Below are 27,657 nucleotides of genomic sequence, written 5' to 3'. Positions count from 1 at the left end.
TAAAAATTAACATGTTTATGTATAAGGATTTCTTTCCCAACACGTAGTACCGTGTTTCCCCCAAAATAAGACCTAGTTAGACCATCAGCTCTAATGTGTCTTTTGGAGCAAAAATTAATATACGACCCGGTGTAGGGACAGAGTCCCCAAGAGCAGTTTCCAGGCTCTCGGCCTCATGTGGAAAGGTGCTGGCTCCGTTAGATGGCCATCAGCTGTAACTGGTTGGCCATTAGCCACTAACATAACTGCCGTGGCTACGCTGGCAAGGTGGTTTGTTGGCAGAAAAGCGGACGGCGGATTGTGGATGGTGTGGTCCTGCTTCCTGTGTCTCCAACCCAGCCGCCAGTGAGAATATAGTGGTATGACTCCCCTATCCATGGCTCCGTGGGTGTTCCCTTTTGGCCTCACCATACTTTGTGTCCACCCACCAAGAGCAGGACCAGAGACCCTGCATTACACCCGGTCTTATGTTAAAATAAGACGGGGTCTTATTGTGGGGACAGTGCCAAGAGTGCAGTTTCCAGGCTCTCACCCTCATGTGGAAAGGTGCTCACTCGGGTAGTAAATGACCATCAACTGTCATTGGATGGCCATCAGCTGTGGCTAGTTGGCCATCAGCTATAACCAGTGAGCCATTGGCCACTAATGTAACTGCTGTGGCTACGCTAGCAGAAAATGGGGGCTAGCAAGAAGATGGTGGCTGAGCTGGCAAGAGTGGATTGCAGTTAGCACGGTGGATTGCAGCTAGCAAGTGAGGTTGGTTGGCAGAGAGAAGCGGATGGCAGGTTGTGGATAGTGTGGCTCCTGCTTTCTGTGTCTCCAATCCAGCCGCCAGCGAGTATATAGTGAGTGGTATGACTCCCCTATCTATGGCTCTGTGGGTGTTCCTTTTTGGCTTCACCATATCCTGCGTTCTTATGTGGGGAGTAGGAGCTGAGACCCCGTATGACACCTTGCATGACACATGGCGCAGCGAGCAGGGTACGGTGCTGGCCAAAGCTCTCCAAAGGGCAGTGGAGCAGTTTGTGCGTATGAACACTCAGTCTCAGGAAGACCAGGAGGAGCAGCTGCCAGAGAGCTGAACCCATGTGGAGGGGTGGGAAGACGTGGATGGTTCCCCAACCAGCATAGGCCGGAGAAAGCGAAGGTCGTTGCGATCCTGTTGGCTGGGAAGTGCTTGCTGAGGCCCTCACCCCCAGGTTGGGGAGGACTTGGAGTCCTCGCCCTGCGGAGAGGGCACACATTGTAAGGCCAATGCACAGCCCTGGCGAATGACTGTGGACTATGGGGAATGGGCTCCATCCCTAACTTAATGGACCGCTTGACTGTTTGCTTGGGAACGTACCACCGCGTAGTGGAACTGGCGGATGTTTGCTTTTGTGTCTCGACCGGCCACCGTCGAGAATATGTGAGAACCCTGGCTGTGCCCAGAAAGTCTGGTTGTGCCCAGAAGGACTGGTGGTACCATGAGAACCCTGGCTGTGTCCAGGAAGTCTGGCTGTGCCCAGAGAGAGTGGCAGTGCCCAGGGAGGCCCTGACTGTGCCCGTGGAGACTGGTGGTACCCTAAGAAGCCCAGGAAGTCTGGCTGTGCCCAGAAAGACTGGTGGTACCCCGAGAAACTCTGGCTGTGCCCAGAGAGCCTGGCTGTGTCCACGATACTGCATTCACCTCCAGGATCCTCGCACAGGGCCCCTCGCAGAAGACGCTTGTTGTGTAGATTGTGAGGCGAGACCCTGTAGGGGTGGAGTGTGGGGACAGAGCCAGGAGTGCAGTTTCCAGGCTCTCACCCTCACGTGGAAAGATGCTCACTCAGGTAGTAAATGGCCATCAATTGTGATTGGATGGCCATCAGCTGTGGCTAGTTGGCCGTCAGCTGTAACCAGTGAGCCATTGGCCACTAATGTAACTGCTATGGCTACTCTAGCAGAAAATGGGGGCTAGCAAGAAGATGGTGGCTGAGCCTGCAAGCGAGGATTGCAGTTAGCATGGTGGAATGCAGCTAGCAAGTGGGGTTGCTTGGCAGAGAGAAGCGGACGGCAGGTTGTGGATAGTGTGGATCCTGCTTCCTGTGTCTCCAACCCACCCGCCAGCAAGAATATAGTGGTATGACTCCCCTATCTATGGCTCCGTGGGTGTTCCTTTTTGGCTTTACCATGTCCTGCGTTCTTATGTGGGGAGCGGGAGCTGAGACCCCTCATGACACTTATATTAATTTTTGCTCCAAAAGACGCATTAGAGCTGACGGTCCGGTTAGGTCTTATTTTCGGGGAAACACAGTACTATAAAGACATAAGAATTAGCTCTACTTGGTCCAGAATTTTTGTTATGAATAGAAACATAGAAAGGAGAGACAGAATGAATTTTAAACCTCAGATGAATCAAAGAGCAGCTTATTGGCTGCCAGAGAATCATAGACATCTAATTCAGCTTTCTATCCAAACCTGGAAATAATTGCTTTTTATAATAATTCTAATAGAAATTCACCCACCTTACTGGAAAAACTCCAGAGAAAGATTTTGCACTACTTTGCAAGGTAACACATTTTATTTTTAAATGTTCCTTGTTTTTTAGAAAACACTTCCTTTTTCTAGGCTAAAAATCTTCATTCAACTACCGTGTTTCCCTGAAAATAAGACATAGCTGGGCAATCAGCTCTAATGTGTCTTTTGGAGCAAAAATTAATATAAGACCCCGTATTGTATTATATTAAATTGTATTATACAAGACCCAGTCTTATTTTACTGTAAGACTGGTCTTGTAGTAAAATAAGACCGGTCTTACACTAATTTTTGCTCCAAAAGACGCATTAGAGCTGACGGTCCGGTTAGGTCTTATTTTCGGGGAAACACAGTACTATAAAGACATAAGAATTAGCTCTACTTGGTCCAGAATTTTTGTTATGAATAGAAACATAGAAAGGAGAGACAGAATGAATTTTAAACCTCAGATGAATCAAAGAGCAGCTTATTGGCTGCCAGAGAATCATAGACATCTAATTCAGCTTTCTATCCAAACCTGGAAATAATTGCTTTTTATAATAATTCTAATAGAAATTCACCCACCTTACTGGAAAAACTCCAGAGAAAGATTTTGCACTACTTTGCAAGGTAACACATTTTATTTTTAAATGTTCCTTGTTTTTTAGAAAACACTTCCTTTTTCTAGGCTAAAAATCTTCATTCAACTACCGTGTTTCCCTGAAAATAAGACATAGCTGGACAATCAGCTCTAATGTGTCTTTTGGAGCAAAAATTAATATAAGACCCCGTATTGTATTATATTAAATTGTATTATACAAGACCCAGTCTTATTTTACTGTAAGACCGGGTCTTGTAGTAAAATAAGACCGGGTCTTACACTAATTTTTGCTCCAAAAGACGCATTAGAGTGATTGTCCAGCTAGGTCTTATTTTCGGGGAAACATGGTATCACCCATCATGCCTAGTTCTTCCCTTTGAAGTCATACACAACTAATATTTTCCTTCCACATGGGAGCCTTTCAGATATTTGATGCCAGGCATCGTTGCACACTAAGCCTTCCTTTCCTAAGCTGAACAGCCTTAGTAAATTTATTTTCTGCCATTCTCCTTTCACTCCCTCACTCTCTTCCTTACTTTGACCTTTCCTGCTGCCCTTCCTCCCAACTTTCCACAAGCATTAACTGAACCTACTAGGTATTAGACACATGTCCATATATATGACATGAGCTGTAGACCCTCACCTTCTTCAGAATTCTTTGCGGCATTTATTCTAGTTTGTCGACATTTTTTATTTTTTTAAATAGAGCTCTCAGAAGTGAACACTTTCAGAATGTGGTAGAACTATTACCTCTCTTACTCTGAAAGCTCTATTTCTATTGATAAAACCAATTCCTTTGCCCGTGCCCAGCTAAAAACTTTCCCGATACCACTCCTCCAAATGGGACTAATTTGGACTTTCTTGGGGAAAAAAAAAAATCTACAGACACATGAATTTCTCTTCTATCAACCAAATGATGACTGTAGAGTTTCTTCATAACAATGTATAAGTTGCTTTGGTTACAGGCTGTCTTTTCCTCTTTGGGGACTTGGTTTTGCTTTTGACTTGGATGTAGCATTTAACTCCATAACAGATTAAAATAGGTCTTGTCCTAGAACATGGCACGCCTCCCTTGTTATGGCTGTGCTGATCAACTACGGCTAGATTGAACTTTCGGTTCATCTGACTCTTCTGTGTGGCCACTTTTTAGAAAGAGAGTTTATTGTTGGCTAGGGGCATGTGTGGACAAATAGGCTGATCTGTGACTGGACGGCTTTAGTTCAAAGTAACTATCTCCATCAGAAGAGTAGATTGTCTCCAGTTTGTAATCATGGTTGTAGGCTTTCTTTTCCTTTCTTTCTTATTTATTGATTGACTGATTGATTTAAAAAAAAAGAATTCTACCTCATTAGTTACCTATAGCTGCTTGTTTTTTATTTTTATTTTTTTCATTTTAAAATCAAGGAGTTCCTAATTTCAGAATTACTACAATGTTACTGATTTCTTCATTATAAAAACTACAGATGACAATAAAAATAGTAAAAATAAAAGCAACTAAAATGTGTTTACCAGGCCACTGTGTTTATCGGGCAGATTACATACTATTATTTCACTTTATTCTCTCAACTATAAGATTCTCTCAACTTGACAGATCAGGAAAGACTTAGAGAAGCAAAGCAACTTGCCTAAAGTCATAGAGCTAGTAAATGAGGAACCACCATTGCTAAAAAGGCTGTAGCTTCCTGCCACTCACTTCGGTGGTGATTATTTTTAGCTAATCCTTTGTCTTGGGTGTGGGAGGAGAGGTCAGTTAAGGCTATGGTTAAAACAGGTAGCATGGCATTCAGTGTGGTGCGTTGCAAAGAATGGGACTTTCACCAGGGTTCTAGTCTTGGTTCTGACTCTAAGTAGCTGCATAACCTTGGGCAAAACTCTGAGAAATATCTCTGAGCAATATCTTCATTATCTATAAAACGAGAAAAATAATCCTAACTTCACAATGTTGTGAAGCTTGAATGATTTCATATTTGTAAAAGTATATACAATAGGCCTGTATACTAAGTAGAAGCTTAATAGACAATCATTCATTCAATGTTCTGCATTTTCAAATCCCAGCTCAGTGTCATATCGTCATATCCTTGTATCTCCCACTGCCATCGTGCTTAGGAAATCTAAAGGCAGTGACCTTATATAGGAGACACAGTCCCTCCTTAATTAATGTTGTCTCAACAGTGATACCTTTTTAAAAAAAATTAGAAAAGGAAATGTAGTGGTGTAAAAGGAGAGTAACAGAATTCCAGCTTGAGTTTTAACACTGGGAAGGGGCTCAAGGGGGAAGGTCCAACATAAATATCCTCAAAGACAACACTGGATAAAGCAGGTATGAGAGAAGGGAAGGTGAGAGGATACAACATTCAGTGGGTTCAAAAGCCCTTCACAACTGACTTTTGGTCAGGAAACACGTCTCTATGGTGTGTAATTTGAGTTAAAATGCTTTCCTTATTCTTGCATGCTTCTTTCCCCAACTTGCCTCAGTTTCTTTATCTGCAAAAAGGAAATGACAGTACCAATTCCCAGGATTGCTGTGAGGCTGAGTGCATACAGGAAAGATTCTTACTGGTTTCTGAGACATAGGAAGAACTCAATAAATGTTATTAGTTGCTATTTTTGTTAGCATTTGGCTATTCTCTCCCTTTTCGCACATGGGGAAATATCCTTATTCCTTTCATTGATGTTGAGAATAACAAACAGGCCCTTCCACATTACGTCCTTTAGTTCTTGAAAACTGCACGGATGCTCAGCCTAACCTTGTAAAGCCTTTCAGACATTGATCCAGGCGGCCAAGAGGAAAGGATTAGGGTTTAAGAAAACAACAGAAGGCCCTGCTGCCCTATGTTCTACAGCACATCTGTTCTACATGTGCTATACGTACCAGATCTGACTGGAAACGACTGCAGATCCCCAATCCAATACTGTTTTAACTTGGGAAAAAATGTAAAGGCATAAAATGTAGAGAATGGTAATATATCACACATGTTAAAGTTGTGTCACATTTGTTTCAAATCTTTTAAAATTAATTCAATAGCTATTTATTGAATAGACCTAATAGGTGCTGGGAACTAAGAAATAAAATATAACTGATAAAGTTGTCATTCCCTTGGCACATGTCCCTAATCCTGCGCCCTTTGTTCCTTCCTCAGATATAACCATTGTAATCAATTTGATGTCAAGCCTTCCTGTCCAGGTTTTTATATGTTTATATACAGATATTCACAACAAAAATAGTAGTTTTGCACATTTGTACATACATAAAAATTATATCACACTTTTCTTTTTGCAGCTTGATCTATCATGTGAATCTAGCAGATTAACTGTTAACAGCCGCGCATATTCCTTTATATGAATATTCTATATTGTTACTTATCCATTTTCTTACTGAAGGATATTTTAGGTTGTTTCTAGTTTTAGCTATTACAAACAACATTGCTTTATACTAATGTTCTTGTGTTTGTAAATGAGAAATTTTCGGGGAATAAATCTAGTTGTACAATTGCTATCTTGTTGGGAAATACATTTTTAATTTTAGCAAAAACTACCATATTGCTATGAAAAAATTCATGGGAGCAGCTGCTCTCAGCATTTAAATTTTTGCCAAGTTCATGGGTGTGAAATGGTTTTAATTTGCATTTCCTTATTACTACTGCAGTTGTGCATGTCTTTAAATGTTTATTGGCTGTGTAGATTTCCTCTTCAGTGAACTGCCATTTAATAACCCTTATCCATGTTTCTAATGGATTGCTTATCTTCTGTCTATTGATGTATAAGTCATTTGTATATATAACAATCTATACTGCTATACAGATTGCAAATACCTTCTCCTAGTCTGCTGCCTGTTTTTTATTGTTGTTGTTGTTTATTTGTTTTATCTCTGCCTACAGTATCTTCTATCATCTCAAAATTTAAAAGTTTGATATGGTCAAACCTGTCACTTTTTATGGTTTGTGTTTTTTCAGTCTTGCTGAAAATACATGAGTATCAAGAAAGCCAATTGGTATAATGAAATAAGCAATGGAGTAGAAGATGAGAGACATAGGTATAAAGTGGGTCTGAATCCCTAAAATGTTGTATGATTGAATAAAGTAATCTCTGAGTCTCAGTTTCCTCAAACATGAGAAAGCTACTTTACACATTTGTCCATTTATCGAACAAGTATTCTTTGAGTGTGTATTATGTGCTGGCACCATTCTAGTGCTCAAATTACGGTGGTAAACAATACATATGAAGTTTTTGCCCTTATAGATCTTACATTGCAGTGGGGGGGATAAGTTATAACCAAGTAAACTAAGATAATAAAAAAGCAACAAACTAAATAACATGCAACTGAGATGACGCTGTGAAAGTGATCTGTAAATTAAAAGTATTATGTAAATATATGGTATTATAAGTACCATCATTAGGGACATTGTGGAAAGTTCCTCTCATGTGGCTCATGAATTGAAGGGGGTGTACTTATTCTATTTTATGTCAAAATGAACTGACAGGAAGTCAAGCCACGCAAGACAAAACGTCTACCAGGTAGGAAAGAGTTTTACACTGGCGGGCATCACGGACTTTCACCAGAAACTCAGAGACGTCATTCCATTTGGTTCCAAGCACTTCTCCAGCCTTGCCTGGACCAGCCCTCCACGCAGCAACTGCACACCAGCCGGGCTGGTTTTCATTGCCCTCAGCATGTCCAACGTGTCTTCTGCTTTTCCCTTAGCCCCTTCTAACACTGACCCCTCCCTCTTAGATCACACAGAGTAACTTCCATATTGTCCACTTATTTTGGTTTTACCCAAACACTTAAATTTCTAATCAGTTTTCACTATTTCCAAACTAACAGGGAAAATGCAGGAAAAGAAGCTATGTACATATATGTATTCTCCTTGCTCATTATTTTCAATACAATAAACATATCCATTAATCTGCTCTATTTACAATTTTAGCAACTGAAACAATGATGATCCAGTGGGAAAGGCAGACAGTGGACAATGTTTTCTTGCAGGGTAAATATTTAGGGGTTAAGGGCTCAGATTAAGCGCTATTATGAAGCTCAAGACATAGGCAATTTGATGTAGGCAGTTGGGCAAACAGCTAAGGTTTAATCTGATTATGTGGAGCTGTGATTTTCTAAAATCCTGATTCAAACCCATGAAACAATTTTCAAAATACATTGTTTTATAATATGAGTGAATCTATAGATGAGAACTACTCCATAAAACTGTTTTAAAACAAGCACAGTTTAGTTTTTCATTTCTCATTAACAGAACTCTTGTAGCCTAAAGAAAAAGAACAAAAAAAAAATCAGAGAATAAAATCTTTATCATTTTTCATTCTCTCCCGAAAAAGTCCTCAATGTGAAAACTAATATCCATTATCACAAGATTATGAGAATTTTTAAAAATATAAATACATATAAGGTTAGTCAAGTTAGTTAAAAAAAAAATCTCGGGGCATCCGGTTAGCTCAGCTGGTTAGAGCGCCAATGTGAGCTGTGCCCTCCACAATTAAACACCTTGGAGCTGATGGGTCCTGGAAAAACACACTTAGTTACAAACAAACAAACAAACAAACAAACAAACAAACACAAAAATCTCTATTCCAGGCATAGAGAAACAAGTTAGGGTTGTAACGATGAATATGATTAAGTTTCTATGGGTAATAGCCACCAGTTTTGAGTACCTACTACCAGCTAGCAGTATATTATGAGGGACTTTATATATATTATCTTATTTGACCCAATCTTTACTATGTGTTATACATATTTGATAGATGAGATAGAGAATTGAACTCAGGAGTATATGGTCAAAGAGAAGTTTTCAAAAATTGACAAAATGAAAATAAGTGAGAAGAACTGACACATTAGTTCATCCCCTCTATAATCTCCTTATCCAGGCTCTCCTAGCCCCAGATATTATGAAACCAGATTAATCTTGCTAAATGATGCTTTCATCATTTGACTCTCCATTATAGAAACCTGATTCACAAAATCAGGAAGAAAGAGCTTAGCCTCAGGAAGAAAGGTTCAAGATTTCAAAATCGAATTGATTCATACTATAATCCTGTTGGTCCATAGCCTTCACAAATTTAAAAAACATTTATTGAGCACCTAATCTATGCAAGGCTCTGTGAAAACATGGCTTTGTCCATAAATTGCTCAAAGTATAGTGTTTTTCAAATATATCTGTTATTGCTTTCTGGGTCCTTACCCACTTATTTCCATAAATGGAATGTTCTGTTCTGCTCAATTTCTACATTCTTCCCTTTTCCTACATATCAAAATCCACCTAGTCAAGATCCAGCATTGGTCCCAACTGCTTCATGAAGCACACACTAAGTATTTTTGCTAGAAAGTAATCCCTCATTCCCCTTGAGCCCTCCCCTTGAGCCCCTCCAACACTAGATTCCAAACCTGTGTGACCCTGACTCCTGGCATGCAGATTCCAAGGCCTCTCACTCAGAGATTCTTAGTCAGTAGGTCTCGCTTCTCCCAGTCTGGGAATGTGCATTTAAATATGCCTGCCAGCTCCTAAGTTCATGCTCCTTCCACCCATCCTCATTCTTAGACAACTGGCTCCTCTCACTGAATTGACTCGTCTTCTGAGTACTCAGGCATCACGCAGACAAAATCTCGATCTCAGCTTTGTCAATCCTGATGATTTTGGCCTTCAATTACTAGCCACCCCATGGCCGTGATTTTAAAAAATGTGGTATTCAATGTAGAGAACATACCTCTTTCCTTCAAAAGAACCAATGCAAATTAGTTGGAACTATTAATTCCAAAGTTTTCACTAAGGACTTAAGATTATTACAGCCACTTATTCTATCCTATATGAAGCAAGCACTAGTAAGATTAATGTTCTTTTCAGAAATATATTACAACAAGGACATTTCCAGTTACTTTTCAAATCGTAAAAAAAAAAAAAAGATTCATGATCCAGTAAACCTAATTTACAAAAGGGACATGACAGCATTTTAGTAGCAGTGATAGGACCTTTAAGGGGTTGATGGAATAACCGTACTATTGTTTAATGGAGAAACATGGCTTATACAACACTGAGACTAGTGTGCTTGCTTTGTGCTGGTGAGTTTGAAACAGACTTCAGGCAGTAAATCTCAAAATAATTTGTGACACGTGCCAAAGAAAAGGGGATAATGTCCTCCTTGAAAATGCAAAGGAATAACAATTTCCCAGATTGTGGAGAGAGGGATGTGAAATAAATAGCATCTAAGTGCCATTTTGACTAGGTTGCCTCAAGGGAAAGTTCAGCCAACTGAGCATTTTTCTGACATCCCAAATCACCCTCTTTCTTAAATATAACTTCACGACTGACATTAAAACAGTCATGAAATCTGCATTTCCAAAAATCAAGGAAGCTGCCAGCTCCAAGAGAATGAATCTTCCCTGTAGCAATTTAAGAAAAGCCCCTAGTATGGGAACAGAAGAGGTCAGAGTATAGGCTTCTTCTTTCTTCCCAGGCCTTGGAGAGCACTGCACAGACTTCCTAGAGGCAGAGAAGAAAATGAGGGGATCAGAAATGATTTGTCAGGAAAAGTGAAAATGGCCTAATTTCATTTTTGCCTTCTGGACACCTTCTGATTTCTTCTTTAAAGGCTTGAGTAAATTTTTAATCTAACTCCTCAGTGTCAGAGTCAACGAACTTTGACCCTGCCAAAGAAATAAGCCCCTCCCCCAAGTAGTCATGATATCTGTTAAACTCAAAGATTCTATTAACCAAATTCTGCTTCACCATATAGAAAAATAATTTAAATCTTTAAAGTTTTAGAAATAAACACAAATGATGAACTCGTTATGAAACAAAAATTATGTGCAAAGCTACCATTGGTCTCTCTCGTCAATGTCTTAACACTGCAGTCATTCTCTTCAGAAACAGTGACAACTTTACTTCCCCTGTAAATTAATTGTCTACTTATGTGTATTCCCTATTTACTCTACTGGTAGGTAAGTATGCTGTGTACATATGTTGTTAATGATCACCTCCATCTAAATTACACTTTCCCATGCATGCTCCATTTTCCATACTCGTCTATACGAAGTGAACCTTTTAGTTTTATATATTTAGTATGTTTAAACGTATAGATATATAAATACAGATAGATGCAGCCATCTATCTATTCTTAAAATTCATGGGAATGAAACTACATGGAAAAGTCATTCTGATTTTTCCATTCTCATTTATAATAATGGGGGAAGGTGCTATTGCTTTGATCACAGTTATACGAGAAGAGAACATTAACATTGGCTCTTAGATAAGGCTATATGGAATAGAACAGGTAATGTTTTTTGGCATCAGAAGGTTTATACCTGGTTTTGCTACCTGTAGTATGTGGCCTTGTATAAATCACTTATTGTCTTTGAAACTCTATTTTCTCACTGGTAAAGTAGGTACAACTGATACAAGACTTGCCTGTCTCAAAAGTTTTTTGTGAGTGTCAAAAGAGATAACATGTGCTCCTCCAGATCTTATCACAAACGGCACATCTATAACCCATCAAAGGACTCTCTGCTCATCATGCAGAACAGCTAAGAGACTCGTGCAAGGATTACTAGCAGGTGGGCAAACTGGGCGAGCAGGGGAAGAGGGAAGGTAGCGGAGTGGAGACACGGCCCACACCTGTGGCTGTGGAGATGCAGGGGATCCCAGGACGGAACAGAGAACACAAGCCCCAGGAGGTGGGCTCTTTCCCTGCTACCCACAGCTGATCTCTCCTGCAGGGGGCAGCATATGTAGCATTTGAGGCAATAATCTCAGCTAAGACCTCCAGCTGGGACCTACAGACAAAGGACACAAGCTCCATACCTGGCGCCCCCCCCCCCCCACTTCTAATCCTACCCCAACCCTTCCAGAGACTTGAACTGGCCCCTGAACTGAGGCATAGTGTCAGATTACAGAGGACCTTTAGGGCTCAGGCTCTGGGAAGACCGCCTGCAGCTCTGACCCAGGGAAGAGGCTGGGAAGAGTGTGATTTTTGCTGGGCTAGGAGAGAAGGGATTCCTCCACGCCCAGCCCCCACCTTTTCAGGCATGCACGAAGAGTGTGACACGGCTGGGCTGGGAGAGAGAAGACCCCTCCATCCCCAGCCCCCACCCTTTCTGGCCTGCCTTGAGCACGGCAATTACAACTGCGGAGGCACTCCCGGGGATCAGCAGTAAGCAGCAGACGCAGCTCTGGGCTTTCAGCAGCTCAGAAATCTCCCACCTGCCACACACACACACACACACACACACACACACACACACACACACGGAAGAAGTGCCCTAAGACTCAGGAGAACTGGACACAGGGCTGGTGGTGCTACTCTTAGTGCACATATGTGCAGGCAAGGGCAGAAACTGCACTGACTTTGTAGAAACTACCATCCAGACCCCTCAGCCCCACGCATCTAAATATGCAGTCCCAATGTCACTCTGGGCACCAGGTGACCGGCTCTGCCTGCACAATACGCAGGGGACTCTTTGGTACAGCAGAGGACAACCTGGAGATTACTTGGTGGGCTTAAGCCAAGACTGGCACTGCTTTTCGTTTTGTTTTGTCTTTATATCTTTGATATCTTTGACTGTGTTGAGTGTGGGTTGTCGGTTATTTTTACAAGTGAATGTATTTGATTTCTTCTTTGTTGTTGTTATTGTGCTTGGTGATTTGCTTTGTTCTGAAATTGCCCTACCAGGGCCCAGTTTAAGAGGCACAAGATTCAACATACCCAGAGGCCAACTCCAGACCAAACCAGAATACTACAGGGTTTGACCTACAAGTGACACACCCAGAGGGAATTCTCTACAGGCACAAGAGCCCAAAAGGACAAACCCCATTTAAGTGGTCAACCCTCACACAGCAGAACACCCTGCAGTGAACAGAGCCAAGTCTCACAACTAGTCAGCCTAGGAGTTAACCCCACCTACTCACAAGCGAAAAGCAATTACACATCTTCTTTAACAGGACAATATACACAACACAAGAGTCACCTTTGGAGCACATGCAGATGAGAAGAACGAAGTAGTGCAAGTCAAATATAAAGGACACATACTACATAAGATAACCCAGAAAGAACTAAGAACTCTAGGGGACCTACCTAATACATCAAAGCAAACACAGAGATGCAGCCAGAATGGGGAAACAAAGAAACACGTCCCAAATAAAGAACAGAAAAACCTCCAGAAATGGACCCAAATGAAACAGAGGTAACCAACCTATCAGAGACAGAGTTCAGAACACCGATGATAAGAATGTTTAAGAACTTAGAGACGATATAAAGAAGGATGCAGAAATCATAACGAACAACCAGTTAAAATTAAAGAACACAATTACTGAAATAAAGAACTCACTTGAAGGAATTAACAGCAGGTTAGATGAAGCAGAGGATCGAATCAGCGACTTAGAAGACAAGTTAGCAGAGATCACCCAAACAGAACAACAGAAAGAAAAAAGAATAAAAAACAACGAAGATGGTTTAAAAGACCTCTGGGATAACATCAAGCGCAACAACATGTGCATCATAGGAATAGCAGAAGGTGAAGAGAGGAAGCAAGGGATTGAACATATTTGAAGTAATAATGTCCGAAAACTTCCCTAACCTGATGAAGGAAACCAACATACAATCCCAGGAAGTGCACAGAGTTCCAACCAGATTAAACCCAAACATGTCCACGCCAAGACACATTATAGTTAAAATGGCAAAGGTTAAAGACAAAGAGAGAATCCTAAAAGCAGCAAGAGAAAGACAGAGGGTTCCATACAAGGGAACTCCCATAAGACTATCAAATGACTTTTCTACAGAAACATTGAAGGCCAGGAGGGAGTGGCAGGAGATACTCAAAGTGATGGAAAACAAAGGCCTACAACCTAGATTGCTTTATCCAGCAAGGCTATCATTTAAAGTTGATGGAGAGATAAAGAGCTTCCCAGAAAAGAAAAAGCTAAAGGAATTTATTACCACCAAGCCATCATTGCAAGAAATACTAAAAAGTCTTCTGTAAATAGAAGATGAAAACAATCTAACTACAAATTAAAAATGGCAAAAACTATGTACCTATCAATAATCACTTTAAATGTAAATGGATTAAATGCTCCAATCAAGAGACATAGGGTGACTGAGTGGATAAGAAAGCAAGACCCTTGCATATGCTGTATACAAGAGACTCACCTCAGATCAAAAGACATGTACAGGCTGAAAGTGAAGGATTAGAGTAAGATATTTCATGCAAATGGAAATGAGAAAAAAGCTAGAATTGCAATACTTATATCTGACAAAATAGACTTTAAAATGAAGAACATATTAAAATACAAAGATGGCACTATATAATAATAAAGGGATCGATCCGACAAGAGGACATAACCCTAGTAAACATCTATGCACCCAACATAGGAGCACCTAAATATATAAAACAGATATTGACTGACATAAAGACAGAGATCAACAGTAACACTATCATAGTAGGGGACTTCAACACTCCTCTGACAACAAGGAACAGGTCTTCCAGACAGAAAATCAATATGGAAACAACGGCCTTAAATGACCCATTGGACCACTTGGATTTAATCGATATTTTCAGAGCATTTCACCCCAAAGCTGCAGAATAAACATTCTTCTCAAGCGCACATTGGACATTTCCCAAGATAGATCACATGTTAGGTCACAACACAAGTGTTGATAAATTTAAGAAAATTGAAATCATACCAATTGTCTTCTCTGACCACAGTGCTATGAAATTAGAAATGAACTACAGGAAAAAAACTGGAAGACACACCAATTCATGGAGGCTGAATAACATGTTACTAAATAATGAATGGGTCACCAGGGGATCAAGGAAGAAATCAAAAGATATCTTGAGACAAACGAAAATGAAAACACAATGACCCAAAATATAAGGGACGTGCGAACGCAGTCCTAAGAGGGAAATTCATAGCATTGCAGGCCTACCTAAAGAAACAAGAAAAATCAGTAATCAACAGTTTATCTTCACACTTAACGGATCTGGAAAAAGAACAGCAAAATAAGCCCAAAGGGAGTACAAGAAAGGAGATAATAAAGATCAGAGCGGAAATAAATGAAATAGAAACCAGAAAAACAATACAAAAGATCAATGAATCCAAGAGTTGGTTCTTAGAGAAGATAAACAAAATTGACAAACCTTTAGCCAGACTCATTAAAAAAGAGAGAGAGGACCCAAATTAATAAAATCAGAAATGAAAGAGAAGTGACAACAGACACCGCAGAAATACAAAAAATTTTAAGAAATTACTATGAGCAACTATATGCCAACAAATTTGACAATCTGGAAGAAATGGACAATTTTCTAGAGGCATACAACCTTCCAAGGCTGACTCAAGAAGACACAGAAAACCTGAATAGACTGATTACCACGAGGGAAATTGAATCAGTAATCAACAATCTCCCAACAAACAAAAGCCCTGGACCAGATGGCTTTACAGGTGAATTTTACAAAACGTTCAAAAAAGAATTATCACCTATTCTCCTCAAGCTCTGCCAAAAAATCCAGAAGGAGGGAAGGCTCCCAAACACTTTTTACGAAGCCACTATCACCCTGATCCCCGAATCAGACAAAGACACCACAAAACAAGAAAACTACAGGCCGATATCTCTAATGAACATAGATGCAAAAATCCTCAACAAAATATTAGCGAACAGAATTCAGCAATACATTAAAAAGATCATGCACCATGATCAAGTGGGATTCATGCCTGGTATGCAAGGGTGGTTCAACATGCACAAATCAATTAATGTGATACACCACATTAACAAAATGAAAAATAAAAATCACATGATCATATCAATAGATGCAGAAAAGCATTTGATAAAATCCAGCAGCCATTTATGATAAAAACCCTTAAAAAAGTGGGAATAGAGGGATTATATCCCAACATAATAAAGGCCATATATGATAAACCCACAGCTAACATCATACTCAATGGGGAAAAGCTAAAACCATTCCCCTTAAGATCAGGAACAAGGCAAGGTTGCCCACTTTCTCCACTTCTATTCAACATAGTGCTGGAAGTTCTAGCCACAGCAATCAGACAAGAAAAAGAAATAAAAGGCATCCAAATCGGTAAGGAGGAAGTAAAATTGTCATTATATGCAGATGACATGATACTATATATAGAGAACCCTAAAGACTCCACCAAGAAACTATTAGAGCTGATAGATGAATTTAGTAAAGTAGCAGGATACAAAATTAATATTCAGAAATCAGTTGCATTTGTATATACCAATAATAAAACATCAGAAGGAGAAATTAAAAAAAAAAAAATCCCATTTACAATTGCTTCAAAGACTATAAAATACCTGGGAATAAATTTAACCAAAGAAGTAAAAGATCTGTACTCAGAAAATTATAAGACACTGAAGAAAGAAATGAAAGAAGATACAAATAGATGGAAACACATACCATGTTCATGGATAGGAAGAATTAATATAGTTAAAATGTCCATACTGCCTAAGGCAATATACATATTCAACGCAATTCCTATCAAACTACCAATGACATTTTTCACAGAAATAGAACATATAATCCTAAAATTTATATGGGACCATAAAAGACCCCGGATAGCCTCAGCAATCTTGATTAATAAGAACAAAGTAGGAGGTATAACGATACCTGACATCAAATTATACTACAAGGCTACAATAATCATAACAGCATGGTACTGGCATAAAAACAGACACATAGATCAATGGAACAGAATAGAGAGTCCAGAAATAAATCCATGCCTGTATGGCCATTTAATCTACGACAATGGAAGCAGGCATGCACGGTGGCGTAAAGACAGTCTATTCAATAAATGGTGCTGGGAAACCTGGACAGACACCTGCAAAAAAATGAAGCTGGACCACCTCCTTACACCATATACAAAAATAAATTCAAAATGACTTAAAGACTTAAATGTAAGATCTGAAACCATAAAATTCCTAGAAGAAAATATAGGAAGAAATTTCACAGACATTACCCAGAGATTTTTACTGATATATCCCCTTGCGCAAGTGAAGAGAAAAAATAAACATGTGGGATTACATCAAACAAAAAAGTTTTCACAGCAAAGGAAACCATCGATAAAACAAAAACGGATCCTAGTAAATGGGAAAAGATATTTGCCAATGATATATCTGATAAGGGGTTAATATCACAAATTTATAAAAAACTCATTCAACTTAACTCCAAAAAAACAAACAACCCAATTAAAAAAGGGGCAGAGGATATGAAGAGACATTTTTCTAAAAAGGAGATACAGATGGCAAACAAAGATATGAAGAAATGCTCAACCTCACTAACCATCAGAGAAATGCAAATAAAAACCACCTCACCCCAGTCAAAATGGTTATCATCAATAAATCAACAAACAACAAGTGCTGGCATGGATGTGGAGAAAAGCGAACCCTTGTGCACTGTGGGTGGGATTGCCAGTTGGTGCAGCCACTCTGGAAAATAGTATGGAGGAATCTCAAAAATCTGAAAAATGGAACTACTTTATGATTCAGCAATTCCACTCCTAGGTATCTATCCAGAGAAATCCAAAACTCGAATTCAAAAAACTTTATGCACTCCTATGTTTACTGCAGCACTATGCACCATAGCCAAGACATGGAAACAACCGAAATGCCCATCGGTAGATGAGTGGACTAAGAAACTGTGGTACATTTATACAATGGAGTATTACGCAGCCATAAAGAAAGAAATCTTACCATTTGCAACAACATGGATGGACCTAGAAAACATTATGTTAAGTGAAATAAGTCAGACAGAGAAAGACAAATACCATATGATCTCACTTATATGTGGAATCTAAAGAAAAGAATAAGTGAATGAACTAATTAGAAACAGTTTTGGCGACATAGAGGAAAAACTGAGGGTTGCTAAATAGGAGAGGGGGTGGGGATAAGGCGGAAGGTGAGGGGATTAGAAAACAGTCAGTAACCACAAGATGGCTCGGGGTTTTGAAAATTAATTTGGGGAATATAATCAATAATGTTGTAAAGGTTTTGTAGGGTATCTGATGGACACTTGTCTCATTAGGGAGACCACCTCAGGGATGATGTAGATGCCTGATCATTGCATTGTACACCTGAAGCTGAAGCTGAACAATAATTAATGTCAACTAAAAGTTTACATATATATATATGTATATGTATATGTATATGTATATGTATATGTATATGTATATACTTACAAGAAGTGGAGTGCAGCATTAGGAATAGAGACAGTGGAAATGTAATGGCTCTGTGAGATGTCAGAGGGATAGTGGTTGGGGGGAGGGGCGTTCACACAGTATGAGGGATACAAATGATAAACATCTAAGTATTACTTTGTCTTGCGCACCTGAAACTAATTTAAAAAAATTTTTTTAAATTAAAAAAAAGGGATAACGTGCTCTGAAGAACACTGAAGAACATTTAACTGAATAAATATGACATATTTTAAAACTTGTAATGTATTGAAGTGACAACTAAAAGCTCCCCAAAAATAATTATTCAGTAAATTCATGAATCATAGCTTTGTTTACATTACTATTAAGATAATTATATTAATATTAATTTTTAATTTTAGTAACAACTTAGTGATATAATTATAGATATTATGTGATTTTATTATATAAAATAACATAACCTAGCCCTGCCTACAAATTATATTATGAAATGCAAATATAATTATAGAAATGCATATATAAGAACTGATGATGGAATTATGGGTTTCCTTATTTAAAAACAATGGCATACCCTGTCCCCTTCCACAAACATGATTGTAAAGTATAAACATATTTGTAGGGAGTTACTCACATCATCATTTACTAAAAGGTTACACCGCCATATATGTATTGATGAAGCAGCTGTATTACCGAAATAGGCCTAAACTGAACTGTGATAAATTAAAACATTTTAAATGCATCAAAGAGCTATTGTTCTTTGAAAGAATTGTATTGTGGATATGTTTGCAAAGCAAATGTTTATTTTCCAATTTATCCTGTATGAATGGTAAATGGGATATAGGGAGGAAAGAGCACTGCACTGGGAACCAGCGTTCACTTTATCAGCAAACAGTCATTTAGCACTTACTGTATGTCAGGCATCAGCTTAAAGATACATCACTAAATAATGCAAACAAAAATCTCTATCCTCACGAAGTTGGCATTCAGGTAGGAAAGGATAAACAAAAATCACATAAGTAAATTATTAGATTATTCCAAGTGCTATGTAAATGAGTAAATACTTAGGTCTAAGTGTTATGAATAAAAGAGCAGTGTAAGGGGATCAGGTAAGTAAGTGAGGGCAGGTTCCAGTTTTCAATAAAGTGATAACAGCAGATCTAATTATGAAGGAATTGAGAAAACAGCCATACAGCTCCCTGGGGAAATTTCCAGCCAGAGGCAACAGGCAGTAGTAAAGGCCCCATTTGGTTCTGATAAAACAATCTTGCGAAAAATACCCCATTTTGTAGGTGAGTAAACAGTGTCTCTGACTTGATTTAAGGAAACAGAGCTAGTAACAAAGGCAGGACTAGACACCAGGTTTCTTGACTCGGTCTAGTGCCATTCTTCTGTTTTGTGCCTTTGTTCACGAGGCACAGAGAAAGTGCTCTGTTTCCTATAACGCACTGAGTAAAGGTAAAGTATCATCACTGTTGTGGTTGTTTTTGCTATTGTTATTATTAACCAGGTCCTCTGATATTTCTTGAAAGGTAAAAGCTCAAATAATTTTATTTTCCCTTCCCATGGTTTATTGTCTCCTTCCTTTAAATATTCTTCTTCTCTTGGATGGATCTCTTCAATATCAGATGATCAGTTAATTATATTTCTTTGGATATTTGATAAAGGAAAGGTGTTTAGCATAGGAAGAAGCTATAAAATAGAAAGGATTCATGACAACATGAGAAAGAGCTGACAAAAGAATGGAGAGAACAGTGATTGCAGGAGAGAAGTATATTTCTCAAGACAGACAGGCAGGCAGGGAGAGAAGAAGGGAAGTGGGAGAAGCTTTGAAACATTAGGGCTACAGCCCCCAGCATCAAGTTACTACACGAAAACGATGAATCTGGACTAAAAGAAACAAACTTACAATAAAAATGTTAAAAACAAAGAGACCACAAAAGAGAAAACCTGTAGAAAAGGCAAAAATAGTGGAAAAGGGGTTGGAGAGGAAAGGAGAAGACTTAAAGATATTTTCAAGTAAAAATATGAGAATATTCTACAATAAACAATACAAAAAAAGAGTAAGAATCAGATTTCAGACACAGTAGACTTGAGAGCTGGTGGAATTACTAACAGCAAAAGGGAACAGAGAAGAGAGTCTGAAAGATGAGCTTTATTTTCGTAATGCTAGGTTTAAGGTGGCAGTGAGGTTCTCACGAGTGGAAAGGGCCGAATAGATAAGATGTAAATTTGGAAGATGCGTATCATTTAGAACTGTTTTGTCCAATACAGTAGCCTCTCACCACATGTGACTATTGAAATTGTGGCTAGCCTGAACTGAATGTGCTGTAAGTATAAACAGACACCAGATTTTGAAGATTTCATATAAAAAAAATGTAAAATATCTCACTAATATTTACATCGATTACATGTTGAAAAAATATTTGCATGGATTGGGTTAAATGAAAAATATTAAAATTAATTTCACCTGTTTCTTTTTACTTTTTAATGTGACTACTAAAAAATTAAAAATGACTATGTGGCTTGCGTTATATTTCTACTGGACACTTGACTGACATGAAGCAATATTAGAAATGTATTAGCGTCACATAAAGGGAACAGAACTATGAGGTTAATCACTGACATCATCCTGACATGTCTCAACTGAAAACAGATACGGGAGAAAAAGAACACGGCATTATAATGGTTAATATTTACTGAGCACTCTGAGCATTATGCTAGACACATTAAGTGCATCACCTTGTTTGTTTCTCCCAACAACCTTAGGAAACACTAGTCTTTTTTTACAAAAGAAAAGACTCAGGCCTAAAGAAGTTAATCTGCCGAAGGTCACACACAGTTAACTGTTGGCATCGGATTCAAACTCATGGCTGACCCAGATCTCAAGCTCTAAACTGTCACATCATCAATTCCACAATTTATACTCTGCAATTATTAAATTGTTAGTTTAAATATAACCATTTAAAAATCTAACAATTTATTAGAATGGTTCATTGTCTGAGTCAGTGATTTACCAGTGATGTCCTAATTTGATTCAGAGAAAATACAAATGTGTAAATTTGTAACTTTAGAGTTATGAGATACTGATGTTGGCATATTTTAACCATGCTAGGCCTTATAGTTTCCAATGCAACTTTTTGCCCTTTGCTAATGTCTACTCCTAAAAACCCAAACCTGTCAAGTGAGACGGTACAAAAGAGACAATTATGGGCACAACCCTGAACAGCAGGGCCCGATTTTCTGAACATACTTAGACATATGTCATGGATCCACTTATATTTTAAACACTCTCTTTCAAACTATGAAAGTACTTGAATCTCCCAAACTGTGATTTAAATGTTTTGGATGGCGCTGGATTAAATTGCAACCTTTTGTTAAAGAACTAAATATTAAACTTACCCAACAGGATACTTTAAAAATAGATTTTTGTGCTCCTTGAAAATGCAACACTTTCAAGGAATAGAAAGAAAAAAAATGGCTTGATATTTTGACTGGAATCATAACATAGCATAATCTCCTACAAATATAAATTGGGATCAAAAGAATTAGGTGTTTCTCATTTATGTTTGGTTGGTTTTAATTTCAAATACAAACTTATCTTTCCTTTTTGCCTTTAATTTCTACCACCTATCTTGACTAGACGGTAATCATGGAACCACTGAACTTGTATGTCTATAATTATATCATTTTCAGAAACTTGCCCATGTAAATTTTATCAAGCCATTTGGCTCAAATTATATAAAAACACTTCCTCAGGCTTAAAACATGGATTGCCATCAATTTACACTATGGAAATGGAAAAACAAAAGGGAATTTCAAGGGAAAACATTTGTTTTGGAATAAGACTAATTAGCAGAGACATCATGAGACATGGATTCAAAGGGGTGTCTCTAAACTGACCCACTAATTTATGAATTTAACCCTGAACCTGCTCATTTTTTTTTTTTAAATGAGATGACTTGTATTTGGACATATTTATAAAAATTGCGCCTCTGAAGAACCAAAGTTTCTGAAAAAAGCTTATCTAAATAGGAAGTATTAAAATTGTATAGGGTAGAGCTTATAAGAGTTTGCCCCTTATTTTGGCTCTTTTAGGTTAATTTCCATGACTCTTCCACCCAATTAAGAACTTATCCTGGACTTGTTCCCTTACTCATTACAATTCATAATAATTTGGAACAATGGTTTAGACTTGGAAGGAGAGAGCCAGGTAGCCCTTAAAATGCTTTGTCCACCCACATGCTAAGGTGACAGACCCAGGCATAACAGATGGCCACTCAATATTCCTATCACTGAGATCCACCAGATTGACTCCCTGCTTTCCAAGAGAATCCCTCCTCTCAAACTTCACTTGAGATTCTCCTCATTACAACTGTCAATTAGATAATCCTTGCAGTTGCCTTGCTGCTTCTCATTTCTTCGTTAGCAGAAAGTATGCTGCTTTATTGGGTTAATTTACAAAAACATTTTGAGTATTTACTACGTACCAGGCACTGTTGCAGTTACTAGAGGACAAAATGACAAAAATCTCAATCCTCCTGAAACTTACATTCTGGTGGGGTACACAGTCAACAAACAAGTTAAACAAAATCGATAATGTGTTAAATATTAGATACGGAAGAGGGGGAAAAAATAAAGCGGTCAAGGGGAATATGAACTTGGTGGGTGGGGTGGGAAAGACGGGAATTTGATCAAGTGGCCAAAAAGGCTTCACATACAATCAGGTAGATCGCGTGTATCTGAAAGGACAGAGAGGGCAAAATCTACGTAGGACTGATTAGTGTCAACTGGAGTGGGGAAAGGACTGGAGGTTAGCATATTTTAACCAGCCCTGAAGTGGAGAGTAAATCATACCGAAGGGAGGAGAGAAGCAAAAATAAAATATGGACCACTGAAGACATGTGGGCTTCACAGTTTGCCTAGGACTGACTGGTCCTTCGAGCATGGCACAACACACTCTCTTTTTTAGTCACAGATCCAGGCTCTGCTGCCAAAAGCAAGCCATGTGGATACGGACCCGACAGACACCCCAGCAGGGACCTCCCCACCCCTCGGCCCCCAACAGAGCTAATGCCAAGCAGAAAGCGTTATAAATTCAGAATCGAGTACTGGCCTGGGAAACTGGAAGACAGAGTAATCGTTGGAAAGAACGCACCAGAGGCCCCTCCATCCCCGAACACAAATGGAAACGTACCCCCTGACACCACTATGCAAACCCAGGCAGGCACTGGCAAGCACACAAACACACCCCTGGGACTATAGGCACGGAGCAGAGAGGACAGGAGGCGTGTATTCAACCGTTAGAGCCCAAACCCCAGAATTTCTCTACGCAGGGTCGGTACCGCGCGAGGGAAACGCCGTTCTCCACGCCAAGAGCCGGAGGACGGAGGGTGGGAGCGTGTGCGGGGGGCAAGGAGGCTGTGGGCAGCGAGCCCGCAAGCCCACCGAAGGAGCCGGCGGTTTCGTCGGGCATCCCTGGCGACGGCCGGCCGCGTGCATGCAACAGGGGACTGGAAGCGAGCAGGCGCCCCGTGGGGCCGGGACCGGACCGGACCCGGACAAAGTGCCTGAAACCCGTGGGCCCGGGCCCGCGCGTCCTCAGCCCAAACGTTCACCGCCCCCTCCCCAGGCCCGCGCGGGCCCGGCCCGCCGACAGCGACGGGTTCCAGCGGTCGAATCCGCAGCTCCCGCGCCGCCGCCCGCTCGGCCCCTTCCCGCCCAGCGCGCCGGTGGAGGAGAGAAAGAAAGAAAGAGCGGCGGCGGCGGTGCGCGGTCCCACTCACCATGATCCCGGTGGCGGCGGCGCGGCGACACAGGCGGGCGATGCGCTGTCCAGGGTAGCCAGCGTTCCTCTGCCCCGCGCTCCGCAGCGCCCGCTCTACTTACCCCCACCCACACCCACGCCCACACCCAGCGCGCGCACGCCGCCCGCCCGCGCTTCCCCGCCCCCTCGGGCTCGCGCCACTGCCGCGCGGCTCTCAGAGGCTCAGGGCCGTTTCGGGCGCCCACTGCTCTTCGCCCCCTCTCATAGCCCGGGACACGCGGGACGCAATGCGAGGGGGGCAGCAGGGGCAGAGGCGGGACAGCCGAAGCAGCGGTCCCGTGCGGCCTCGTGCGCCCTCTTGCGGGAGCCCGGCTTCTCCTGCGAGGCCGTGGCGCCCCCTGCCGGGAGGGCGATGATTTGCAGGCTCAGCGGGCACTGTCTGCGCGCGGCAGCTCAACGTTAGCGGAGTCTCAGCGAGGACCCACCAGCCACCAGCCTCTGTCCTGGCCCCTGGACGCTGCGATGGCTGCCGAAGCAGAAGGGAGGGCCAGGGCACTGGTCCTGCTATTAGTTGGGCTCCGTGGCTTTCAAGCACACGTTAAACGGAGAATAGCTCTTGCTCATGCAGGTTTGCACGATGTAGGTGAATTAGATACTCGTATTAGGATCAGTCAGGTTCCTTCAGGGATGAGGTCGGGAGACCGATCATTTTGTGCAGGAGATTCCTTTTCTCACACAATGCTATCTCCACAGGATTTTATTCCAGGGGCTAATGCCACCAATGGTCATTTAAACAATTATTTGTGAACAGAAAAGTATGGGATCTTAGATCCTGGGCTTTCAATTTTACTTTTATTTTTGTCGACCAAGGTGAAAGAAGTCAGGAAAAGCAGACTTGTGTATTACAGGACCTTTACTTGTTTTCTAGCATTAAAAATGAGTGCTTTTTTTTTTTTTTTTTGATGTGGCCAATGTGGTTGACTGAAATGCAAGCAAAGTAAACACATTTATTGGAGTCAGAAACATCATATGTGGATGTTCTCAGAGGAACCTGCAACATAAACTGAGCATTTCACACTTGAAGTAATGCACATGTATATGCAGTTTTGTAAAGGAGTGGAGTGAATAAACAGAGATGCTAGGTCTAGGTCTTAATTATCATAAAATCACCTAATATTTAGAGTTTCCTATAGTTGGAGCGCTCATCAGATACATATGTATTTGCTTATAAGGGGTGGGTAACTTTAGACCACAAACAGGTAGGTATTTGTTAACCAAGTCTCATTAAATCTCATTGTCAGTGGGCTCGGGGGTCGGCCGTGTCATATATTGGTTGTTTGATATTGGGTTAGTTACCTAACGCCTCTGTGCTCCCGTTTCCTGATCTACAAAATGGAGATAAAAATAGCATTTAAACAACATATCATTGGGATTAAATTAATGTGAGTAAAATACTAGAAAATGTCTTGTGCAAAAATATTAGTTATTGATGTTGTTATTGATCTGATGCCTGTGGGAATTAGAAAGTGATATTCTATTTACTGCTGGCATGTTTTTATAAAAAGTGTCCATATGGCCAGAACTAAATATACAATTTGATGCCAATTCCATTCATTCATTCCCTTTGTTGATTCAACAATATTTGAATACATCCTATGTCAGGCACTGTGGTAAGAGCTGGGGATACAAAGATCTACACACAAACACGGCCCCTGCCATCAGAAAGTATGATGATCCATGTTATGACATCCAGAAACTGGAAGGAAATTCACCCAAATATTCACCAAATATTGTGTTTCCTGCCCCCTCCCCCCATAATGGTATTATGGAATGATTTTTTTCCTTTTATTTTTTCTTTGCATTTTCCAGATTTTTTATATGTATGATTTTATATTTTTAAAGCCATAAAATAGCTTCCAAATTCTTTGGATATTGAACTATAAAAATACGGGATCTGAATTTCACTGTATCTGTCATCTGATATAGGAGAATGTTAATTCTTAATCTAGATAGTGACCCTCAGACATTATTGTGTCTAAATTGCACCTCAGGATTTAATGAACTGCAGACACCTGGAACCCATCCAGGTGGTCTCAGGTGCAGATCAGGAAGACAAATTGTTAACAAGCATCACAAATGATACTGATGCAGACAGGTGGCAATGGGCCACATTTTGAGAACACAAATCCATCGTCTACTTTGGGAAAGTTTTTGTCTATTTTTTTTCTAACAACATTAAGGGGAAAAAAAAATGTGACAACTAGCCTCTAAGCATTCTGCTGTTTGCTTGCAGGAATTGTACCGTTGATGTCATCCATGTCTTGCAAAGCATACCAGGTTAACACATTAAAGGAACTCTTAAGCTTGGAATTATCTCTCTAGTTCCCCCTACCATTTAGCCTGATAATAGTTATTTTACATTTATCTAAACATACATATCAACCCACAGGGCCAGAAGTAAGTCCAAAAAATCACTTATATCTTATTTATTTCCTAAAATATTGTTTTATAGCTCTCCTTGTCACAATAAAGGTACAAAAGAGACAACCAGAGGGTATTTTTTTCCACTAATATTTCATTAAACAGAAAAAGGATGTGGTTCTACCTCTATAAACACAGCACTGGGATAGTACCTTCACATTCTAACCAGATAGAACATGAATTCCAACTTATTATCAAAAATATTTTAATATGCCATCAACATGATGTTACAATATTTTCTTCCTTTATTACTTGTTCTCTTGTATGAATTACACAAATACTGGAATCTGCTCATGTTTCTTAGCTGTAGGGCAAGCCTGCATTGAGCATGTGTATCAGTTAAAGTGCCACAATAACATAATTATAACCTAATCATGTCTTAGACGTCAGATTCTTTTTTTATGTATATATTTTATATTTTACAGGTGAAGAGAGTCTATCTCGGAGAAGTTAGAGATGACCGACAACTAATAGGTCACAGTACTGAAGCCTCATTTCCTGGCCCCTGTCGAGTGTTCTCATTGTCAGTACTACCTCTCCAGCCCTCTAGAAACAGACTCTGGAAGTTGGATCCTTTCCTTGGACATATACTCTGCCTTTTTATGTAAAGAAAACTATATATCTATGAGTTTAGAAAGGAAAAATAATAAAATGAAGAGTAAAGCTGGACAAGGTCACACTGGCACAGCTAGGTTACCTCCAACAAATTCAGTGCATCCTTTACTCAGTATTATCAAGGCTATGGATGTATGTAAAAGCTATATGTCTGTTTATCATTTGGTTGGAATGGAGTAACAAGTGGACAATCATTACTTTGTATCAGTCAAGGTAAAAAGAGATTTCTGTTCATTTACTTAAAAATGTTTACTGAGTACTATGTTCCAGTACAATGTTTTAGAGCAGGGGTTGGCAAACTACAGCTACAGGCCAAATCTGGCCAGCTACCTTTTTTTGTAAATAAAGTTAGAACACAGCCATGCTCATATGTTTACATATTGTCTATGGTGGCTTTCAAGCTACTACGGCAGAGTTGAATAGTTCTGCATGTGGCCTGCAAATCCTCACATATCTACTGTTTGGCCCTTTAATAATAAGGTGTGCCGATCCCTATAGAACTAGATATTATGAATAAGGCCTTGAAGAGTATAGATATATCCTTTTCTTTTGTG

General features: G+C 39.9%; 1 protein-coding gene across 1 annotated transcript in view; it reads right to left on the bottom strand.

The window, feature by feature from the left end:
• Nucleotides 1-24,142, bottom strand: part of ELOVL2 (ELOVL fatty acid elongase 2) — an 85,280-nt gene extending 61,138 nt beyond the window's left edge. The window contains exon 1 of the mRNA XM_019752346.2: nucleotides 24,027-24,142. Coding sequence (XP_019607905.1) covers nucleotides 24,027-24,029 — 3 coding nt within the window. The 5' untranslated portion in view covers nucleotides 24,030-24,142. The remainder of the gene's footprint in view (nucleotides 1-24,026) is intronic.
• Nucleotides 24,143-27,657: the final 3,515 nt, after the last annotated feature.

The sequence above is a fragment of the Rhinolophus sinicus genome, linkage group LG06 (genome assembly GCF_036562045.2).
Source record: "Rhinolophus sinicus isolate RSC01 linkage group LG06, ASM3656204v1, whole genome shotgun sequence".
Lineage (NCBI taxonomy): Eukaryota > Metazoa > Chordata > Mammalia > Chiroptera > Rhinolophidae > Rhinolophus > Rhinolophus sinicus.
The sequence above is the reverse complement of the archived record's forward strand: the minus strand, read 5'-3'. Positions and strand labels throughout refer to the sequence as shown.